The sequence below is a fragment of the Rissa tridactyla genome, chromosome 2 (genome assembly GCF_028500815.1).
Source record: "Rissa tridactyla isolate bRisTri1 chromosome 2, bRisTri1.patW.cur.20221130, whole genome shotgun sequence".
Taxonomy (NCBI): Eukaryota; Metazoa; Chordata; class Aves; order Charadriiformes; family Laridae; genus Rissa; species Rissa tridactyla.
Window position 1 is genome coordinate 581666 of NC_071467.1, and position 22261 is coordinate 603926.

General features: G+C 54.6%; 3 protein-coding genes across 7 annotated transcripts in view; 2 read left to right on the forward strand and 1 right to left on the reverse strand.

Annotated features, from left to right (window-relative positions):
• Positions 1-18468, reverse strand: part of HSF1 (heat shock transcription factor 1) — an 81263-nt gene extending 62795 nt beyond the window's left edge. For 3 of the 5 annotated variants that reach the window (XM_054189718.1, XM_054189717.1, XM_054189716.1), the window contains exon 1: positions 18281-18468. In XM_054189718.1, the coding sequence (XP_054045693.1) occupies positions 18281-18406 (126 nt within the window). In that variant the 5' untranslated portion in view covers positions 18407-18468. Of the gene's footprint in view, positions 1-10647; positions 10669-17072; positions 17097-18280 lie in introns of those variants that run through there. The other 2 variants (XM_054189720.1, XM_054189719.1) reach the window with 2 other exon arrangements.
• The window catches only part of LOC128904854 (uncharacterized), a 216756-nt gene that overhangs the window by 191009 nt on the left and 3486 nt on the right, over positions 1-22261 (forward strand). The gene's annotated exons all lie outside the window — the stretch shown is intronic.
• The window catches only part of BOP1 (BOP1 ribosomal biogenesis factor), an 80776-nt gene continuing 77651 nt past the window's right edge, over positions 19137-22261 (forward strand). The window contains exons 1-2 of the mRNA XM_054189700.1: positions 19137-19276; positions 19453-19617. Of these exons, the coding sequence (XP_054045675.1) occupies positions 19268-19276; positions 19453-19617 (174 nt within the window). The 5' untranslated portion in view covers positions 19137-19267. The remainder of the gene's footprint in view (positions 19277-19452; positions 19618-22261) is intronic.

Sequence of the window (22261 nt, forward strand, 5' to 3'; positions counted from 1 at the left end):
AAAAAGAAACCTTTCTCCTACCAGCAGCTGACCTACTGTTCAGAAGACAACCTTCGTGGCCAGTTAAAAGGGGGAGACCCACCCGCTGAGCGCAGCGGGGCTGGCGTACGCAGCGCTGGACCGAGAAGCATTTGTATCCAGCTGGGCTGACGATGGTCCGGGAGTCACCAGACCCAAGCAGCCACAACCAAAGTGACGCAATTAGAAGCATCCGCACCACGTGTGAAGAACTGTCGAGTTTAGCACATTTACACTGTCCTCCATAGAATTCTCATGGAAAAACTGGCGGCTCATGGCCGGAATGAGCATACGATCTGCTGGATCAAGCACTGGCTGGACGGTCCCAAAGAGTGGTGGTCAATGGAGTTAACTCCAGCTGGCAGCCGGTCACAAGTGGTGTCCCTCAGGGCTCAGTGTTGGGACCATTTCTGTTTAACATCTTCATTGATGACCTTGATAAGGACATAGAGTGTATCATCAGTAAGTCTGCAGATGACACCAAGTGAAGTGGTGTCTGCATGAGGACAGGGAGGCTCTACAGAGAGACTTGGATAGATTGGACCAATGGGCCAACGCTAACAGTACGAGCTTCAACAAGGCCAAGTGCCGGGTCCTGCACTTGGGCCACAACAACCCCATGGACGTACAGGCCTGGGGCAGTGTGGCTGGAGAGCTGCCCAGCGGAAAAGGACCTGGGGGTTCTAATTGACACGCGGCCGAACGTGAGCCAGCAGTGTGCCCAGGTGGCCGAGAGGGCCAATGCCATCCTGGCTTGTATTAGAAATGGTGTGACCAGCAGAAGCAGGGAGGCGATTGTCCCCCTGTACTCAGCACTGGTGAGGCCACCCCTTGAGTCTTGTGTCCAGTTCTGGGCACCTCAACAGGAGAGAGATCTCGAGGTGCTGGAGCGAGGGCAGAGGAGGGCAACGAAGGTGGTGAAGGGCCTGGAGAATAAATCTGATGAGGAGCGATGGAAGGAGCTGGGACTGTTTAGTGTGAGGAAGAGGAGGCTGAGGGGAGACCTCATCACTCTCTACAGCTACTTGAAAGGCCGTTGTAGAGAGGTTGGGGCTGGTCTCTTCTCACGGGTCACCAGCGATAGAACACGAGGGAGTGGGTTCAAGCTGCAGCAGGGGAGGTTCAGGCTGGACATTAGGAAGAAATTCTTCCCAGACAGAGTGGTCGGACACTGGAACAGGCTGCCCGGGGAGGTGGTGGAGTCGCCATCCCTGAAGGTGTTTAAGACTCATTTAGACATGGTGTTGGGGGATGTGGTGCAGGGGAGAACTCCGTAGAGTGAAGATGATGGTTGGACTCGATGATCCCAAGAGTCTTTTCCAACCCAAACGATTCTATGACTCTACACTTTCACAAGACCTAATCTGGAGCTGAATCTGAGCGTACCTGCTCTGGGGCCCGTGGCCACAGTGAAAGCCAGTCTTCGTGTGACCCTCCACACAACTCATCGGGAGGCTGCCTCGGGTGACTGTGCCTGCAGTTAGACACCGGCCACCGGCCTGTCACAGCTCCTGGGGAGGCAAGGCCACACAGTGACGCCTATCCTTGCCGATACGTACACACTTTTGGCTAGAAATATGAAAATTCCATGTGTAAAGTCGATACCAACCGCGGTGGCAGTAGCAGCCATTCCGGTGAAGGAACTGGAGGTTCTGGATCAAGGTACTTGCGATGGCTGGGGTCTGTGCTCATCCTCATCTTTAGTTCAGGACGGGATCAGGCAGGATGAGCAGAACCTCTGCATCGGCGTGCTGTAACCAAAAATTTGTCCTCCCTCCCCTTCCCCTTGATCTCAGCTCTATGCTCTCGTCACCTTGCACAGACCATGATGCTCCACAGATTCCTCTCCCTCTCTTGCCCAAGACCTGATCCAACTTACAAATTCAGCAGCAGAAACCTTCCAGAAGTTTCCTGTGAGGCCAGGCAGCCAAACCGGCTCACAGCCCATCCGACAAGCACTGGAAACAGGATAAGGGGTACAATCACTGAATTTCAGAAATCCAGGCTGCCTGCGACAACCCCAGACCTCTGCGTCCACGTGTTCGGCTCTGCAGGAAACAGACTCTTCATACCGCGTTTGGGAAACGAGTCGTGTAACTCTGGTAAAGAAATTCTCCTTCCCTACTGCTACACGGAAGGAGCACGTGCCGGCGTTGGTTCTGCCCAAGCTGCTTTCCATCACCGCACTGTTTCCGGCTTCAGCGCGATGGAAAGAGAACCCCGCTCCAGTCCAAAAACCCTACACAAGTCGCCATTTCCAGCATGGAGATTTGAAACTTGCCTTTTTGAAGACCGACTTTCCCTAAAGCTCCCCCCTACGCCACTGTGAGACACCCCGTCACCACCTGGGGTCCGAGACTGCATTCCTCTTGCGTGCAAAGAGACGAGCTTCAGCTTCCAAGAAAAAAATCCAAACAAATGTGTTGAGGCGCTGGCAATCTTTGTATAAGGGAACTTCACGCAAGCGACCTCCAAGGCGGAACCGTACCAGTTTACCAAGAGATCAGTGGAGCAGGACGGGAGTTTTCTGACAGTTGAAAGCACTTTCCACCGGAAAAATCCCTCTGCCGCATGCGCAGCTCCGGGTCAAAGCTGCTGATCAACACCAGGCTTTTTTCTAGCAGCTACAGACAAGCCACCCGCTAAACAGATCGATCAAAGATCCATTTTTTTTCGTTGTTCGCCGTACCGCTGTTTCTCCAGCTTACCGGCCCCACTCTGCTCACGCATGGCAGAGCGTCGCCGGGTCCCTCTGCACAGAGTCTTCCCGGGAAGAAAGAGAAATCCCGCAAGGGAAGAGCCGGCAGAGCGGGAGGGATCAAACAGCACCCTGCTGTCCCAGCCAGCGCAGGACGCGAGGAGACCGCGTGGGGGACCAGGCTCGGCCTCATGCTGTCACAGGGGACTGCAGAATTCACGTAATTATTCAAACTCTATCTTCAAACTTCTTCTGTGACACCACAAGGCCTACTAGAGTGCAGATCCAGAACCCTCCCTATTTTTGACCTCCAATTTTTTGTTAAGGGAAGTTCATACCCACACGGTCCCACTCATTTACAGAATCCTAGAATGGTCGAGGTTGGAAGGGACCTTTCAAGATCATCCAGTCCGACCATCAACCCAACACTGACAAAAACCATCACTAAACCGTATCGCTAAGTGCCGCGTCTGCCCGGCTTTTCAATCCCTCCAGGGATGGTGACTCCAGCACTGCCCTGGGCAGCCTCTTCCAACGCTTGACAACCCTTTCAGCGCAAAAATTTTTCCTAATATCCATCCTAAACCTCCTCTGGCACAACTTCAGGCCGTTTCCTCTCGTCCTAGTTTGCTTAGGCTTTGTCTTTTCCCAGCCGTTTCTTTGCTGGGTTAAGGAAACGTAACTTTCAGACCACGGTTTCCTATTGCTAAACTACACCCAAGTAGCCGCGGAAGGTCTTCGGGCACCACCACTGCTCGTTCCCGGTTCAAAGGCAGCGCTGCCAAAACCCGGCTGGTTCCTGGGGACCACGCGGTCACCCACATCAGGTCACTCAGCTCACACACGCTTTAAAAAAAAAAAAAAAGCTTAAAAAGCTTGGTTTTGCAGCAGGAAACGCACCCTGATCGAGTTCGTAAGATAGAAACAACTATTTGCGGGCATAACTAGGGAATTCCCAGAAGACAGCAAAAATCGCTTACTTGCATGACCTTGCATTCCGTACGATTAGGGTCGTACCACTCCTAATTGCAGCTTTTTCAGGGCTTACCCACGTCTCCCTGGCAGGATAAGGCTCTGTGATAGCGACGCCTTCCAACTTTACTCACTTCACTTCACGCAGATACTCCTTTCCTACGCCAACAGGAGCCAAAGGACTACAGCAGACAGAGCCCGGGAACCCTGAGGAGCCCAGCTGGTAACTTCACAGAATCACAGAAACTTCAGAGTTGGAAGGGATGTCTAGAGATCATCTAGTCCAACTCCCCTGCTAGAGCAGGACTGCCTAGAGCACATCCCTCAGGGCTGCATCCAGGCGGGTCTTGAAAATCTCCAGAGAAGGGGACTCCACACCCTCCCTGGGCAGCCTGTTCCAGTGCTCTGTCACCCTCACTGTAAAGAAGTTTTTCCCTGTATTTGAATGGAACTTCCTATGTTCTAACTTGTGCCCGTTGCCCCTTGTCCTGTCGCTGGGAACCATTGAAAAGAGTCTGGCACCATCCTCCTTCAACCCACCCTTTAGATACTTATATGCCATAATAAGGTCTCCCCTCAGCCTTCTCTTCTCCAGGCTAAAGAGTCCCAGCTCTCTCAGCCTTTCCTCGTAAGGGAGATGCTCCAGTCCCTCAATCATCTTAGTTGCCCTACGCTGGACCCGCTTCAGTAGTTCCCTGTCCCTCTTCAACTGGGGAGCCCAAAACTGGACACAGTATTCCAGTTGTGGCCTCAGCAGTGCAGAGTAGAGGGGGAGAATGACCTCCTTTGACCTACTGGCCACAGTCTTCCCTATGCAGCCCAGGATTCCATTGGCCTTTTTGGCAACAAGGGCACATTGTTGGCTCATGGATAATTTACTGTCTACCAGGACCCCCAGACCCTTCTCCTCAGAACTGCTTCCCAGCAGGTCCACCCCTAACCTATACTGGTGTTTGGCATTCTTCCTCCCCAGGTGGAGGACCTTACACTTGCTTTTGTTGAACCTCCTGAGGTCCTTCTCTGCCCAGCTCTCCAGCCTGTCCAGGTCACGCTGGATGGCAGCACGGCCCTCTGGAGTGTCAACCACCCCTCCCCGTTTGGTACCATCAGCGAAGTTGCTGAGGATACACTCTGTCCCATCATCCAGGTCATTAATGAATATACTGAACAAAATTGGACTGAGTATTGACCCCTGGGGGACACCACTGGTTACAGGCCTCCAACTGGACTCTGTGCCGCTGATCACAACCCTCTGAGTTCTGTCACTCAGCCAGCTCTCGATCCACCTCACTGTCACCTCATCTAGCCCATACTTCCTCAGCTTCCTAATGAGGATGCTATGGGACACAGTGTCAAAAGCCTTGCTAAAGTCAAGGTAGATGACATCTACGGCTCTCCCCTCATCCAGCCAACCCGTTATAACATCATAGAAAGCTATCAGATTGGTCAGGCATGATTTACCCTTGGTAAATCCATGTTGACCACTTCCAACGACTTCCTGTTCCTCAACGTGTTTGGAGATGACATCCAGAATGACTCGCTCCATTACCTTCCCAGGGACAGAGGTGAGACTAACCGGTCTGTAACTTCACCTAAAACTTAACAAAAACATTTTCAAACACCACACTTCCCTTCGTTTTTTTGCCGCTTCTTCACTCGCTTTGCGGATGTGGCCTTAGTCCTTACCTGCCCACGGTAATGCCTTTTCTGCGCCGCGGTTACTGGAGATTTACAGCTTTGAGCCAAGGAAAGATACCCGCACTTCTATTTAGAAAACACATTAAAGGTAAGAGAAAGTACAGCCTGTGAAAAATACATTGCTAATGTGGGGGGGGGGGAAGTAAAGAAGGAACTTCTGTGTATACAAAAGGATTTAAAATTAGCTTTTCATCACCATTCCTTATAAGTGAAAGTGAAAACACCCTGTGCCGGAAGCGGTATCACAAGAACAGAAATCCTCTTGGGCCAGGCTAGGGGTCCTAAACCTAGAAAAAGGCAAGGAATAATCACTCCCTTTGTGGGTCAAAGCAGAAGTTTTCATGGAGTGAGACCGAGAATCTGTAATCAAGAATACTGGGCGGGAGGAGGTACCAAATGTCGCGTGGGACCCGCGCTAGCCTCCCTTTATCCAGTAATTGATATAATTACCAGGGGATCCAACAGACTTCCACAGCAGATCGACTACTGAAGTAATTTATTCCTGCTAATCACCAGTTATAACTAATATCGTGGCATTCCCTGCGCTCAGCATCAAGTGCCCCCGCGCGGAGTTGACAGCTTTTTTCCTCTCTGATGAGCAAAACGCAGAAAAACAGGGAAAACTGTTGCTATCTACCGAGATAAAGTTTCCTCCAAGCTTCCTTCCCAACTTCCCCCAAGATTCCTTGCCAACTCCCCCCAAGCTTCCTTCCCAGCTTCCCCCAAGCTTCCTTCCCAACTTCCTTTCTACGAAGGAAACAAAGTGCCTGGCATGAACGAGCGCAGGGCAAGACCGCGCAGGATCACAGCTCCACAGCCTTCAGCAGAAAACCATCCCCGTCCTCGAAATGGGCTCCTCGAGGTGGTCCGAGAGCTCCTGTGCCGTTTGGGAAGAGGACAGCGGTGTCATCTCTGCTCAAAAAGCTGACAAAGTTATTTAAAAGGGGAGAAGGGATGGTGGAGGCGGACACCTGAAAAGCCAAGGTCTCAAAGGACGGTTTCCAAACATTCCGTTTTGCGATGCCTCGGCAGATCACCGCCTCAAAGCCCCTTCCCAGCAGCACTGGGAGCGGATCCAGTGGTTTTGGCTCCCAGCCCTCTCCAGCTCTACGTAGAGGTTCTCCATTAAACGCTCCTCTTGATGCTCTCAGTAACACTCTTACCTCAACCTCCTACCTTAACACTGGACCTTCACCTCAGGATTCCAAACGCACCTTTTAGCTTGTTTGAGATAAAAAACTCCACCTTTAAAGGCACACATTCTTGAATTGAAATTCAAGAATCCAGCGCAATTACTATTACAATTACAAGCTCTCATTGCCCTGTAAAAATCCGCGTTTTATTTTGATCGCCATGCCTACCGGAGTAAGTTTTGTTTTCAGTTTGCTTTGCAAACGCAGAATGCGAAAAGAAGCATTTCAAACATAAAAGCTCTGAACAACGGCTGAATTTTATTTTATTAAAAGCCCGATGCCTTATTTAACAAACCCTCGCCCTATATACCAGCCTGGATCAACTCCTGCTTGCAGAACCATGAAAGCTGCTGTTATCTATGCACATGAGGGATTAAATATAAGACAAAACCTCACATTTCCCCCGTTCACCGCTTGGCAGCTATAAACCCTTCCTCTTTCCGATTCCTCAATTTTCAGTTAACTTTCATGGGCCATAAATCAGAACTCTTTAGAAGCACACCAGTATCGTAATTCTTCTGCACGTTCCTCATTTCCAGCTGTAAGTTCAGGTTTTCCATACAATACTTGGCTGAAGCGAGTCCCTTGCCTTCAGCTCACGCTGGGTTTAGAGGAGCCGGAGGGGAAGCGGTGTCTCCCGCACACCCAGAGTTAAGTTATGCCACCAGGAATCCTCTTCTTGAAGGACCGAACCCGGTGACAGCCAGTTTCAGCAGGGGGTAATTTTCCTAGCGCGGGCAAAGACCTCAGCACCGACCTCAGGAGAGCCGGCCTCGAATTTGGCAAGCTGTGCAGAAAGCGTGTACGTGTCTACAGGCAAAACAAGCTGCTGATGAGGTTATTTCATGCCCTCTGCTCCCCTCCACTGTCCGGGAACATTAACAGAACCATCAGCCCGAAACCCGGCCGCGTGGAAGCAGCACCTCACTCGTACTTTGCTGAAGATCAGCGTGCCCTGGAGGGTTTGCTGTTCCACGTGTGGTGGCTTTCCAAGTCTGAGTCACCCTCCCAAATAGTCCAGCCGCCTCTAGGTCTAAATCAGGGCAAGGCTCAGGGTCACTTATCTGCCCGTACCGCTCTGGACGGTAACATTCACGGCCTTGCTGGAGCACCCCGTGCCTACCACATGGACTGTCCTCTACTGCAATCCTGGCTTCTGCTGCAGCAGAGGTGAGGGCATGGGGTTCGCCAGCAGCAGGTGGTCACGTTTAGCCTGCTGGTGGAGAGACCTTGACAGGTTGGAGATCTGGGCAAAGAGGAACCTTATGAAATTCAACAAGGGCAAGTGCAGGGTGCTGCCCCTGGGGAGGGACAACCCCCCGCACCAGGACAGGTTGGGGGTGACCCGCTGGAGAGCAGCTCAGCTGAAAGAGACCTGGGAGTCCTGGGGACAACGGGATGACCATGAGCCAGCAATGTGCCCTCGTGGCCAAGAAGGCCAATGGCATCCTGGGGGGCATCAAGAAGAGCGTGGCCAGCAGGTGGAGGGAGGTCATCCTCCCCCTCTGCTCTGCCCTGGGGAGGCCACAGCTGGAGTGCTGCGTCCAGTTCTGGGCTCCCCGGGTCAAGAGGGACAGGGAACTGCTGGGGAGGGGACGGCAAAGGGCTACCAAGGTGATGAGGGGATGGAACACCTCTCTGATGGAGAAAGGCTGAGGGATTTGGGTCTCTTCAGGCTGGAAAAAAGACGACTGAGGGGGGACCTTATCAACGCTGATAAATACTTCAAGGGTGGGCGTCAGGAGGATGGGGCCAGGCTCTTCTCAGTGGTGCCCGGGGACAGGACAAGAGGTAACGGGCACAAACTTGAGCATAGGAAGTTCCACCTAAAGATGAGGAGGAACTTCTTTCCTTTGAGGGTGGCAGAGCCCTGGCACAGGCTGCCCAGAGAGGTGGGGGAGTCTCCGTCTCTGGAGACATCCCAAACCCGCCTGGACGCATCCAACCTGCTCTGGGTGCCCCTGCTCTGTCAGGGGGTTGGACTAGATGATCTCCAGAGGTCCCTTCCAACCCTATGATTCTATGATACAAGGACTCAAGCTCTGCAAGCCCAAGTGCAGCATATTCTAAATCCAGGCTTAAGAATTAGACAAAAGTGACTGCCTGGGTGGGCTACTGAATTTCACAGCATCGTCCTAACTCCCCGTCAGGAGCTGCAGGAGCACACCCTCCCTCCCCACCTCTTCTGTCCCTGTTCCCCAAGTGAAGAGAACCCAGCTGATGGCTCTGAACCAGACGCTCCCTTCCAGATGAGTAATATAAATGCAAAGCATCAGCAGATGGTTTAACCGAGCCTTCCCTCTAACAGGGGATGCTCTGAAGATATGAATTCACAAGATGCAGGGCCAGCCAAAAAAAAGGTAACAACTGCAAGAAAAGAGAGGTCTCGCTCCGTCCCTCGTTTACCCCAGGGTCCCTCTGAATCACCCCAGCTCTTTCACTTCAGCAGATGGAACAGGCCCAGCAGAGGGTCCGATGACCACAAGGAAGACAGGACAACGCAGGCAGAGCAGGAGAGAAGACGCCTCTCCTCACCTCGCCACCACCCTCGTGTATCTGCAAACCTTCCAAGGAGTGACACTGCACACTGCAGCTTGTGCTGATTTATGGACTCACCGCCCAGGGAAAGCTCTGGCTCTGCCTGCTCTTGAGCACCATTTATTTGCCTCCTAGAATCATGGAATGGTTTGGGTGGGAGGGGACCTTTAAAGGCCACCCAGTGCCACCCCCTGCCCTGGGCAGGGACACCTCCCACCAGCCCAGGTTGCTCAAAGCCCCGTCCAACCTGGCCTTGAACCCCTCCAGGGATGGGGCAGCCACAGCTTCTCTGGGCAACCTGGGCCAGGGGCTCACCACCCTCACAGTCAAGAATTCTTCCCAAGATCTCATCTAAACCTCCCCTCTTTTAGCTCAAAACCGTTGCCCCTCGTCCCGTGGCTCCCCTCCCTGCTCCAGAGTCCCTCCCCAGCTTTCCCAGAGCCCCTTTAGGGGCTGGAAGGGGCTGGAAGGTCTCCCCGGAACCTTCTCCAGGCTGAACAACCCCACCTGGATTCAGGTGAGCCCCAGGGCTGCCAGGAGGGAAGAGGAGAGCATCACATCACCAGTGGATAGGCTGAGGAGTCCCGACAAATGAGACAAAGATGCAGCCAAGTCACTGCCACCAAAGCGGGCGCAGCTTCCTTCCCCTGCCCTACTGGCTCCGGCACTTCTCTGAGCTTTTCCCAACCTCAGTTCACCGAGATCATGACAAGTGCTACAGCCAGCACGAGGGATGCAGGCAGGGAAGGTTCAGCACTAGCCCAAGAGCTGCCCATCAAGCCACAACAGAGGTCTATGTGTGACAGCAGCCAAGAGAAGATGCCTAAGCAGGAGCTTCTCCAGGATCAGAGCAATGCCATGCGGCTTCCCCAGATCATCTCCTGCCTCCAGAGACGCACAAGCTGCCCACCTTCCAACTAACTCAACAGGTTGTCCCCCTCTTCCTACCATACCCAGGTACACTTTCCCATTACCTCCAGCAGTCATAGAATCATCGAATCTTCATGGTTGGAAAGGACCTTTGAGATCATCTAGTCCAATCATACACACACACAAAAAACCCCTACAATCTCTGTCACTGGAGCATGCCCTGAAGCTCCAAATCTAGACGTTTCTTAAACACCTCCAGGGATGGTGACTCAACCCCCTCCCTGGGCAGGCTGTCCCAGTGCCTGACCACTCCTTCAGTAAAGTCATTCTTCCTAATATCTAACCTAAACCTCCCCTGCCGCGGCTTCAGCCCATTTCCTCTGGGCCTCTCATTATTCACCTGGGAGAAGAGGCCAACACCCACCTCTCTCCACCCTCCTTTCAGGGAGTTGTAGAGGGCAATGAGGTCTCCTCTCAGCCTCCTCTTCTGCAAGCTAAACATGCCCAGCTCCCTCAGCCTCTCCTCAAATGATCTGGTCTCCAGTCAAGTGTCAGCAGGATGAGTCACTAAAACTCAACTGTTCAACAAAAAAATACGCAGGGAAAAAAAAAAAAAAAAAACAATCAACGTACGGAGCACAAAAAGCTGAATCAACTCACTGAGTCGACGCACTAGCAGAGAGGCGAAGACGATCCGCAGGCTTTGGCAGGAGCCAGCTCCTAGTTGAGGTGAGTGCTTGCCTCGGAGGGGGAGGTAAATGTAGCAAATAATGTCAGAAATACACTAGTCTGCAACGAGTCATACTATTTGCATCCCAAATATACTTCAGCTCGGTTGTTTCAATGGAGAAATCTGCTGCGGAGTTAAGAAGACTTGGTGTCCCACGTCAGGCTGAAGGTCCAGGGAGACAAGACGCCACCTCACACACTTGGGGGAAAGTCTGAGCAAGGCAACAGCGACTTTCCCCAGCAAACTGGTGCTACGGCAGTTCTGGTACTTTCGAGGCGAGAAATTACATCCAGACGTTGTGTTTTATAAGAAAACAATCCATCCTCCTTGAACTCTTGTCAAATTCTTCTACGGTTTTGGCCTGCGCACCATCATTGTCGGGAGGGATTACACAACCCGTGAGCGACATTAGGAGATATCTGCCTTTTAAACTTGCTGCCCAGCAGCTCAGCCGGGTGCCGTCTCATCTTCACATGGGAGAAACACGGGCTGATTTGAAACAACGAGGAAAACGCATTTCTAACTGCATGCCCTTTGGAAAACATGGCTCAGCCACTGCCCCCCCCAGGGGCCGAGAGGAGAGGCGCCGGTGAGAGCGCGAGCAGTGGGGCTTTCCCACACCACTTTCGGCCTCCAATTAGCAAATCCGAGTCTCTGAACAGAAAGTGGCAACGTTACACTCGAGAAATCGCCGGGATTTAAAGCTGAGGCAGGGCCTCCTGACGCCAAGGACGTGATAAACGCCTAAAAGCCATCCCGCCTTTCAGACCTGCAGGGGCTGCACGCGGCGGGGGGAAGGTTCGACTCGTTACCGTTAGCCGTGAGCTACAGCGTTAGCTGCAGGGATGAGAGAAGTTTCACTTGAAGAAAGTTAAAAAAAAAAAAAAAGTACATCAAGGAATCAGAAATAAAGTTTGAAGCCTTTACCTTCAAAGAAGTCATATTAGAAATTAATATCTTTTTCAAAGCGTCTTATGCTTCTTTATCTCCACCTGTTTACTTTCCACCTTTCTACTGAGTTGATTTCTCCTCAAACCCACGTAGAAGATCCCTTTCCTTCTTACAACAACTTAACAGATCCGTATTCCTGAACCCCTACGGCTTGTTTCTTCCATCTTTTACTAACGGAAACTAAAAGAAAGGAACTGAACACAGCAAGATGAGAATAATCAACTACTGATTACCCGAGTAAGCTTGGGGATAAACAACCACTTTCTGTATCACAGTCTGTATTAACAAAAAAAAAAAAAGAAAATAAAAGGTGAGAGAACTGCTTAGGGGAAGACCCAATCCTTCCCCAAGGTTTCACAGATTCCACTGACTCACAGAACGTTTACTTTCAGCACCGGGACTAACACGGAGCTCAGACGGCTGACACAGGCAGAACCCTGCTTCTGAAGTGAAGATCATCGGGATCTAAGACTTAACAATAAATTTTAAGAGTTGTATCCACCCACACCACGCTTCCTTAGCTCCTGCCAAGGGCTAAAAGACTCATCCACCCATAGAATCATAGAATCGTTAGGGTTGGAAGGGACCTTAAAGATCATCTAGTTCCAACCCCCCTGCCATGGGCAGGGACACCTCCCACTAGATCAGGTTGCTCAGAGCCCCGTCCAGCCTGGCCTTAATAACTTCCAGGGATGGGGCTTCCACCACCTCTCTGGGCAACCTGCTCCAGTGTCTCACCACCCTCACGGTGAAGAAGTTCTTCCTAACGCCCAGTCTGAATCGTCCCATCTCTAGTTTTAATCCATTCCCTCTAGTCCTACCATTACCCGACATCCTAAAAAGTCCCTCCCCATCTTTCTTGTAGGCCCCCTTAAGATACTGGTAGGCCACTAGAAGGTCTCCTCGGAGCCTTCTTTTCTCCAGACTGAACAACCCCAACTCTCTCAGTCTGTCGTCATAGGAGAGGTGCTCCAGCCCTCTGATCATCCTCGTGGCCCTTCTCTGGACACGTTCCAGCACGTCCATATCTTTCTTGTAGTAGGGGCTCCAGAATTGGATGCAGTACTCCAGGTGGGGTCTCCCGAGAGTGGAGTAGAGGCGGAGAATCACCTCCCTCGACCTGCTGGCCACGTTTCTCCTGATGCAGACCAGGATACGATTGGCTTTCTGGGCTGCAAGTGCGCACTGACGGCTCACGTTGAGCCTCTTGTCCACCAGCACCCCCAAGTCCTTTTCTTCAGGGCTGCTCTCAAGCCAGTGACTGCCCAGCCTATATCGGTGCTTGGGATTGCCCCGACCCAGATGGAGGACCTTGCACTTGTTCTTGTTGAACTTCATGAGGTTGGCATGGGCCCACCTCTCCAGCCTGTCAAGGTTGCTCTGGATGGCATCCCTTCCGTCCAGCGTGGCAGCCGCCCCACACAGCTTGGTGTCGTCGGCAAACTTGCTGAGGGTGCACTCTATGCCACTGTCCGTGTCTCTGACAAAGATGTTAAACAAGACCGGTCCCAGTACTGATCCTTGAGGGACTCCACTTGTCACTGGCCTCCACTTGGACATGGACCCATTGACAGCCACTCTTTGGGTGCGGCCGTCAAGCCAGTTCTTTATCCACTGAACTGTCAGTCCACCAAAGCCATATTTTATCAGCTTGGAGACCAGGATGTCATGCGGGACAGTGTCAAAGGCTTTACTCAGGTCCAGGAAATGACGTCAGTTGCTCTCCCCTTGTCTATTGATGTTGTGACCTTCTCATAGAAGGCCACCAGGTTTGTCAGGCTGGATTTGCCCTTGGTGAAGCCGTGTTCATTGTACCCAGTCACCTCTTTGTTTTTCTTCTGCCTCCGCAGTGCCTTGTGGAGGATGTGCTCCATAATCTTACCAGGCACGGAGGTGAGACTGACTGGCCTATAGTTCCCTGGTTCCTCCTCCTTTCCCTTTTTGAAAATGGGGATTATGTTTCCCCTTTTCCAGTCAGTGGGGACTTCACCAGACTGCCTTCACTTTCGGAATATAATAGAGAGCGGTTTATCAACCTCATCCGCCAGTTCCTTCAGTACGCATGGGTGTATCCCATCGGGTCCCATGGACTTGTTTACTTTCAAGTTCATCAGATGGTGACGAGCCTGATCTTCACTTACAATGGGCAGTTCTGTCCAACCCCTGCCATTGTCTTCTGTGACTCCGGGAGTGTGGCTGGAACCCTTGCCAGTGAAGAGTGAGGAAAAGAAGTCGTTGAGAACCTCGTCCTTCTCCATGTCACTTGTCACCAGCTGCCCCGTTTCCTTTCTGAGGGGGCCCACACCCTGCCTAGTCTTCTTCTTACCATTAATGTACCTATAGAAATGTTTGCCGTTTCCCTTGATCTGCTTGGCTAGATTTAACTCTAACTGAGCTTTAGCTTTTCTCACCAGGTCTCTTGCTATTCAGAGAGCTTCCTTGTATGCCCCCCATTGCAGCTGTCCTTTCTTCCACTCCTTATAAAGTTTCTTTTTGTGTGACAGTGTGTCCAGGAGCTCCCTGTGCATCCAGGCAGGTGTCCTAGCATTCTTTCCTGCCTTCCTCTTTGTCGGTATAGTTTGCTCCTGGACACGGAGAAGGTGATCCTTGAATACTGACCAGCTGTCCTGGGCCCCCCTTCCCTCTAGAGCTTTGTCCCACGGCACTTTGGCCAGCAGATCCCTGAACCGATCAAAGTCTGCATGCCTAAAGTCCAGGGTTGTGAGCTTGGAATACATCCTCCTAGTTGCCCTGAGGATCTTAAATTCTATTGCTTCGTGGTCACTGCCGCCAAGGTTATCCCTGAGCCTCACGCTGGTCACCAGCCCTTCCCTGTTGGTGAGAAGGAGGTCCAGCATAGCACCGTTTCTTGCTGGTTCCTCTACCATTTGGAGGAGGAAGTTGTCATCTGTGCATTCCAGGAACACCCTGGATTGCCGGTGCCTTGCTGTGTGGTCTCTCCAGCAGATGTCAGGGTGGCTGAAATCCCCCACAAGGACCAGGGCCTGTGAACGCGGAGCCACTTCTATCTGCCTATGGAGGGCCTCATCTGCTCGGCTCTGCTGGTCAGGTGGCCTGCAGCAGACCCCTACTGTAACATGGCCTTCCCCTGTCTTCCCTTTAATCTTAACCCATGCACTCTCAACCAGCTCCTCGTCCTTCCCCATGTGGAGCTCCATGGATTCTAGCCGGTCACCGACGTAGAGGGCAACACCTCCTCCCCTGCCTGTCCTTCCTAAAGAGCTTGTATCCGTCTATCCCTACATTCCAGTCATGGGAATCATCCCACCAAGCTTCAGTAATGGCCACTACTACGTCATGGCTTTCCAGCAGCACAGTGGCCCTTAATTCCTCCTGTTTATTGCCCAAGCTGCCTGCATTCGCGTAGAGGCACTTCAGCGGGGCTGGCCGTGTCACCCTCTTGCGCGAATCGCCCTTGATTCCCTTGGGGTGTCCCGGTGCGTCCTCTCCGGCTTGCCTTAGGACAACAAGTTGAAAGCCCTTACTAGGAGTCCATGCCTCTGCCCCCGATGTGCTGCCCCACTGTTGGTCACAGGCAAGCATGAAATTATTGACCCCTTCCCCCTTCAAATCTAGTTTAAAGCCCTGGCAGTGAGGCCTGCCAACTCCTGCCCCAGAATCCTTTTCCTGCTCTGGGATAAGTGCATCCCATTAGCTGCTTGCAGCTCTGGTGCCTCATATGCCAAGCCGTGATCGTAAAACCCAAAGCCCTGCCTACGACACCAGTCCCGGAGCCATGAATTGACCTGTTGACTCCTCCTATATATTCCCTCGTCCATCGATGATGTCAGAGGGATGGAGGAGAACACAACCCAAGCTCCTGATCGCTTTACCAGTTGCCCTAAGGCCCTAAAATCTTTTTTAAATGATTGTGAGCTTCTCATTGTACTATCAATAGCATAAAGCAGTTAAAAAAATAATCTCTTTAGCAAACTAGCAAAGCTACTTTGGAATAAAGTTTAGATGTAGGCCGGACCTCAGTGCTGCGGCTGTCTAAGCTGCCGCATTGCTCTTCATGGACACTGTCACCCCACTGCAAACACCCAGTAAAAAAAGGCGATTTATCACTCAGTGAACAAAGAAGGATATTGCACATTTAGCAGAGGCCAAGAACGCGTACCCCGACAGCTACTGCAAAGCAACCTCACCCAGCACACTGCTTCTTCGGATGCACAACCAGCGTACGAGTCTCCCTTTCCTACCCTTGAACTCCCACCTACCAGCAGCAGCTCCCTTGTCCCCAGGTGGGCTTGGACAGCTTGGGGTCACGGGGCAGCCCCCGGTGCCAGCCCAGGCTGGGGGTGGGGGGATGGAGAGCAGCCCTGAGAGAAGGGCTTGGGGGGGCTGGGGAGGGGGGGGGAAACGCTGCCCATGAGCCGGCACCGTGCGCTGGCAGCACAGAAACCCCCCCGCAGCCTGGGCTGCATCCCCAGCAGCGTGGGCAGGGGGGCGAGGGGGGGATTCTGCCCCTCTGCTCCGCTCGGGGGAGACCCCCCTGCAGTGCTGCCTCCCGCGCTGGGGACATCGGGAGGACACGGAGGTGTCGGAGCGGGGCTGGAGGAGGCCCCGGAGATGCCGGGAGGGCTGGAGCCCCTCTGCTGGGAGGACAGGCTGAGAGAGCTGGGGGGGTTCAGCCTGGAGAAGAGAAGGCTCCGCGGAGACCTTCCAGCCCCTTCCAGGCCCTCAAGGGGCTCCGGGAAAGCTGGGGAGGGACTCTGGAGCAGGGAGGGGAGCCACGGGACGAGGGGGAAGGGTTTTAAACCAAAAGAGGGGAGACTGAGATTAAAAACAAGGAAGAAATTCTCCATGATGAAGCTGGTGAGCCCCTGGCCCAGGTTGCCCCGAGAAGCTGTGGCTGCCCCATCCCTGGAGGGGTTCAAGGCCAGGTTGGACGGGGCTCGGAGCAACCTGGGCTAGTGGGAGGTGTCCCAGGGCAGGGGGTTGGACTCGATGGCCTTTAAAGCTCCCTGCCCACCCAAACTGTTCTGCGATTCTACAATTCTATGTTACAAACCAAAAACAGTCAAAATGAACAACAACCCCAAAGAAGAGGGGGCAGCAAACTGTGCCAAGGGAGGGAAGCGAGCAGTCAGGAGCTCCAGCCTCGACACCAGCACCTCTTTCCTCCTACACTCACGACAAATCTTTTGGGCAAGGAGAAATGTAAAGATGTAGGCAACTTCATCTACCTGTCAACACAAGCAAAGTACATAGACCTATTTGCAAAAGCATGCTGATTTGCATGTAGATACTAATCCCATGGATATTACTCCATACTCCCAGTGGCACAGCTTAATTCAAACACCGCCCAAACAGCGAATCTGTCTGCATTCAGACACAGGCCGAAAGTTCTCACAGAATCCCCCCAAAAATTCTCTCATACCCACTCTCAGGAGGAAAGCGCCACTGCAGCTCCCAAAGGCACAGGGAACGGGGTGATGCCCTTTGCCCCCTGCCTCTAAATGCGATTTCTAGCGGTGCTTCAGCAACACAACGAACACAAACTTATTTAACGCAAGGCGTTAAATCGTTGTTTGCTCTAGTAACAGGACGAGGCGTCTGTTCAGGGGCGATGACTTGCAAAGTTAAGAGCAATGCAATATCTGCAGCAAACAGACAGCGCAGGTCTTTCATCTCGTCACTGCCACATTGAGCCAGATAAGCAAACAGTCGTAGCCGGTGGAGAGCAGCTACGATCAAGGGTTACGAAAAAACATTCCCAGCGCGTTTACGCTTTTATTTTGGTCCTTATCGTTCACATTTTATGATCTTGAACCGCAGTTCCACTCGTCTTAGCTCCGCACGCCCATCTGAAGTCAAACCTCTACACGACAGTCCTTTTTCACTCTTATAAGTGTTACCGCACGCCCCTTCCTTCGATAGTTTGGGTAGCAAACGCCTGATCTGCGGTCGACGCAAGGCGATACAGGAGAATATTCGCAAGAACTTATTTCCACTTAACTGCTCGGTCTGCCAGGTTAAGAACAAAGAGCAAGAAAACGTCTTCCCTTTGATTTCAGGTAAACACCATAGATGGGACTGCCTCTGAAAAAAACAGCTTGCAGCATTTGGCTCTGGACGCTCTGATCTTTTAGACAAACCTTACGCTTCCCCAAGCGGCTAATAAGAGAGAGAAAAAAAAGGGGGACTTGCACGACTGGAGCGATCATAAAGCGGGAGAGCGAAGCGGAAACAGCACGGGCTCTGGCACAGCGGTTATAATGACACGGCTAAATACTGTAGAGCATCCCCTGCCATGGAAACAGTTAGAAAAGCACCTGGACGCTGGGGTTTTGGTTTTTTGGTTTTTTTTTTCCCCTCGAATAGCCGGGACAGCTCATTTTCCCCTGAGGGATTGCGGCGCTGGGATAATGAGGTGCACGGGCGGGATAAGCAGCGGGGAAAGAGGCAGCACCTCTAATTAGGAACTGCGAGGCCTGGAGAGTCCCGCGGCTTGGGAAAGTCACTCGGGAGGCCGCGGACACGCCTGGGCCGAGGCCTCGGGGCCCGGCTCCCGTCAGCGGGCGTTCGCCCGCTGCCGGGAGCCGGGCCCCGGGGCCTCGGCCGCTTCGTCCCCTCATCGGGACTCACCGGGCTCCAGCAGATGAGCGAGTCGGTGTCGGGATCCTCCACCAGGGTCCACAGCTTGGTGAGGAAAGCGGGGACGTTACTGCCGCCGGGGCCGGCGCCCACCGCCGCCGCGCCGGGCCCCTCCATAGCGGCGGCGGCCTCAGGGCCCGGCTGCAGGCCCCGGGGCAGGCCGCAGCGAGCCGGCGTCCCCCCCCCCCCCCCCAACCCGCCCCCCTCTCCCCGGGGAAACCGCCGCCAGGTGGGGTTTAGCGGCGGGCCGAGGCGGGCGGTGCGGGGCTTAGTGCCGCCGGCGGCCGCCGCCGCGGGGCCGGGCCGCTGCCTGCGCACTGCAACCCCCGGGGCCCAGCATGGCCGCCGCCATCTTGGGACGCCTCCGAGACAAGCCCCCCGCGCGGCGCGGCGGCGCGCGTGCGCGGCGCCGCCTCTCCCCCCCCCCCCCCCAACCCGCGCGCGGGGAGGGCCACGCCTCCCTCCCGGCCGCACGCCGTGCGCATGCGCCCCCTCAAGGAGTCTTTCCCCTCCCCTCTGTGCGCATGCGCAGTTCTGCCGACGCGCCGGCCGGCCGAGGCGTGCGCGCCCAACGGCCGCCCCAGTGCGCATGCGCAGCACGCCGAGCCCCCCCCCCCCCCTCCCCGGGTGAGGCTCTCCGCGCATGCGCGCCTGCTCCGCCGGCACCCGCCCGGTGCGCGCCTATGCGCATGCGGCCCCACCGGGGTGCGGCGCATGCGCATCCGCGCCGTGTCACCTCTCCCCTTTGACCCCTCCCCGGTTATCCCCTGCCCTTCCCCCCCCCCCCCCACCGGGATGATCCCCCTCCCCCCGCCCTTCCCCCTCCCGGTGTGGCCGCTGCTGCCGGGGAGGGGCCGGGGGCAGGCGGAAAGGTGGTGGCCGGGGGGGGGGGGGGCGGAGCGGGGCCGTGACCTCTGACCCGCGCGCACGTGGTGCGTGGCGGCGGCGGCGGCGCACGCGGAGCGGCGGGACGGAGCCATGGAGCAGGTCGGGGAGGGGTTGCCATGGTTACGGGCGATGAGGGCCCGGCCCGGTGCCGGCGGGGCCCTGGCAGCGCAGGGGGAGGTCGGTGGGTCGGGCCACTCCGTTACCGGAGGACTGAACCCCCCCCCCTCTCTCCGCGTTACCGGAGGCCTGACCCCCCCCGTTCCGTTCCCTTCCAGCCGAGTCCTGCCGCGGAGAGCGAGGAGCTGACGGACAGCGAGGAGAGCGTCTACTCGGGGCTGGAGGACTCGGGCAGCGACAGCACCTCGGCGGCGGAGGAGGAGGAGGAGGAGGATGAGGGCCCGGAGGAAGGCCCCGGCGGCAGCTCGCCCCCCCGGATACACGTAAGGACTCAAACCAGGGGTGGGGGGGTTCCCTCTAACCGCCGGGAAACACCGTTTCAGCGGGTGGGGGGCGAGGCACGGCACCCCCCCCCGGGGTTTGCAGTGGCCCGGTTGGGGGTCCCACCACCCCCCCCCCCCCGCCGGCCGTCGGTTCCTCCGGTGCTGCTTCACCGGTAACGGAGCCTGGAGGCAGAGCCCGGCCAGGCAACGGCGGTTTTCCCCCTGCTCCGGCCGCTGCTCATGTCTGGAGGAGGAGGAACGGGTGGGAGGAAGGGCCCGTGCCCGGTGTCGATGCCCCCCCGTTTGTAAATTGGGGAGAAAAAGCAAAATCCAGCCTGTGTGTGTGAGCCATGGCGAAACCGCTGTGAGGGGGGGACCTTCGTTAGACCCGTGAGGTGGGGATGTCTGGGGGAGAGAGGGCTCCGGGGAGACCTTCCAGCCCCTTCCAGGCCCTCAAGGGGCTCCGGGAAAGCTGGGGAGGGACTCTGGAGCAGGGAGGGGAGCCACGGGACGAGGGGCAACGGTTTTAAACCCAAAGAGGGGAGACTGAGATTAAAAACAAGGAAGAAATTCTCCACGATGAAGCTGGTGAGCCCCTGGCCCAGGTTGCCCAGAGAAGCTGTGGCTGCCCCATCCCTGGAGGGGTTCAAGGCCAGGTTGGACGGGGCTTTGGGCAACCTGGGCTGGTGGGAGGTGGCCCTGCCCAGGGCAGGGGGGGGCACTGGGTGGGCTTTAAAAGTCCCTTCAACTCAAATCATTCTGTGCTTCTAGATTTTTATTTATTTTTTTTTTAGCTGCTTTTCTTTAATTACACAAGTAGGGCCTTGGGCTGTGCGATGCAGCTGGGTTGGCGTGAGGATTCCAGGCTGCGCGTTGGGTAGAGAGGCCCCAGAGATGCTGAGGGGGCTTCGCGCAGGCTGAGTGCCCGTTTTCCGTCTCCTGGGGGTCAGGGATGTCTGACCACGTCGGAGCAGCAGAAGAGGGAACCGTACGCGTACAGAATTAGGTGACACTTCAGCCTTTGGAATGAGACGCAGCATAGAGAGCTGTAGTGCTGCTGGCTCGTTAACAGCAAAACAACTTCTGTGCCGGTTTGCATTTCTAGAGTCGCAGTAGCGATGCTTCTCTCATAGATAGTAGCCTTTTTAGAACATTATTACACGGACGTAGTCTCACTTCTGTCTCAGAAGGTGCACGCACAAAGATTGGTGGAAAAATTCACACTCACATTTGTCTTGAGGTATTAAGGTGCGATCCCTGGGATTTTGGGCACGGCAGCCTCCTTCACCTTGCGTCATGCCCCAGGCTTAACAAAAAACGCCTTGTTATTATCCTGGCTATCGAAGTCTGTGCATTCGTTTGGAGGATGGGTAGAAGGATGAGGGTTTGGAGTAGAAATTTAGTAGGAAGTTCCTCTAATAACCCACTTAGGAGTTCTGCAGCGGTGCCTGGGGCTGCGGTGTTGCCGTGCAGCAGCCGTCCTGCTTGGATTTCTCCATTGACAGCCGCTTCTTCCCACCCTGATGCCGCCGTTGTGCTTCTTCAACCGCTTACGAATCTCTGGTGTGGGCTGGGCCTGGCGCCTGCTCCAGCCCAGAAATCACTCTGGGGGAGCGAGGCCTTTTTTGCTTTTGTTCTGTTTTGCTTTTCAGAACGATTGGTCCCCCGACTGCGCAGGCGTTTTGGTTGGTAGCAGGGTTGTTTTCCTCGGCGTTGGCTCTCGGCTCTGTTGTGCCACGCGGCCGCGTAAGCAGTAGGACGCTTGCTTGAGCCGGGACCGACTGCCACCGCGTTGTGCATCTGTCTGTGAGAGCTGGGGCTGGTTCTGCGCCCACCCCACCCGATTCTTCAGCCTTCTATTCGGTATCCAAGTGCGTGCAATGCTATGGGTCCGTAAGAAAGTATCTGCGGATGTTGGGATCCATCACTGCCTCGTTGCAACCCGGGTCAAGCTGGACACGATGGACAACGTGGGTAACAATGGACAAACAGGGTAGCGGTTTCAAACTGAAAGAGGGTAGATTTAGATTGGATATTAGGAAGAAATTCTTTGCCGTGAGGGTGGTGAGGCATTGGAACAGGTTGCCCAGAGAAGTTGTGGACACCCCGTCCCTGGAGGTGTTCAAGGCCAGGCCGGATGAGGCTCTGAGCAGCCTGATCTAGTGGGAGGTGTCTCTGCCCAGGGCAGGGGGGGTTGGAACTAGATGATCTTTAAGGTCCCTTCCAACCCAAACCATTCGATGATTCTATGACAAGCTCTTCCCTGGAATGTTGCGCGCTTTGTGCAGGTAGCACAGCCCAAAAAAAGAGCTCCAGCAGTGACAGCAGAAGCCGAGCAGGTCAGGGGGCGGCTGATCCTGACCCCTGTTTCCATTGCTGTGCGATATGTCCCTTTTTTGGCCTCGCTGCTGCTTTGGGCAGGGATAGTCTGTCGGTTCTGTAGCGACGGCTCAGTGAAGTCGCGTTCCCAGTTTCCTTTCTTGCTTTGCCTTCTGCCTTTGGGGTCTTTGCTGTGCAGAGGCATCGGCGTCTTGGCAGAAGGGCAGGAGCTGGTGCCGTTCCTGTGCTGCCGACCTGCGTGTGGAGAGAGTTCCCCGGCACAAACTGCAGCCATCCCGAGCAGGGACGTTAGAGACGGAGCGGA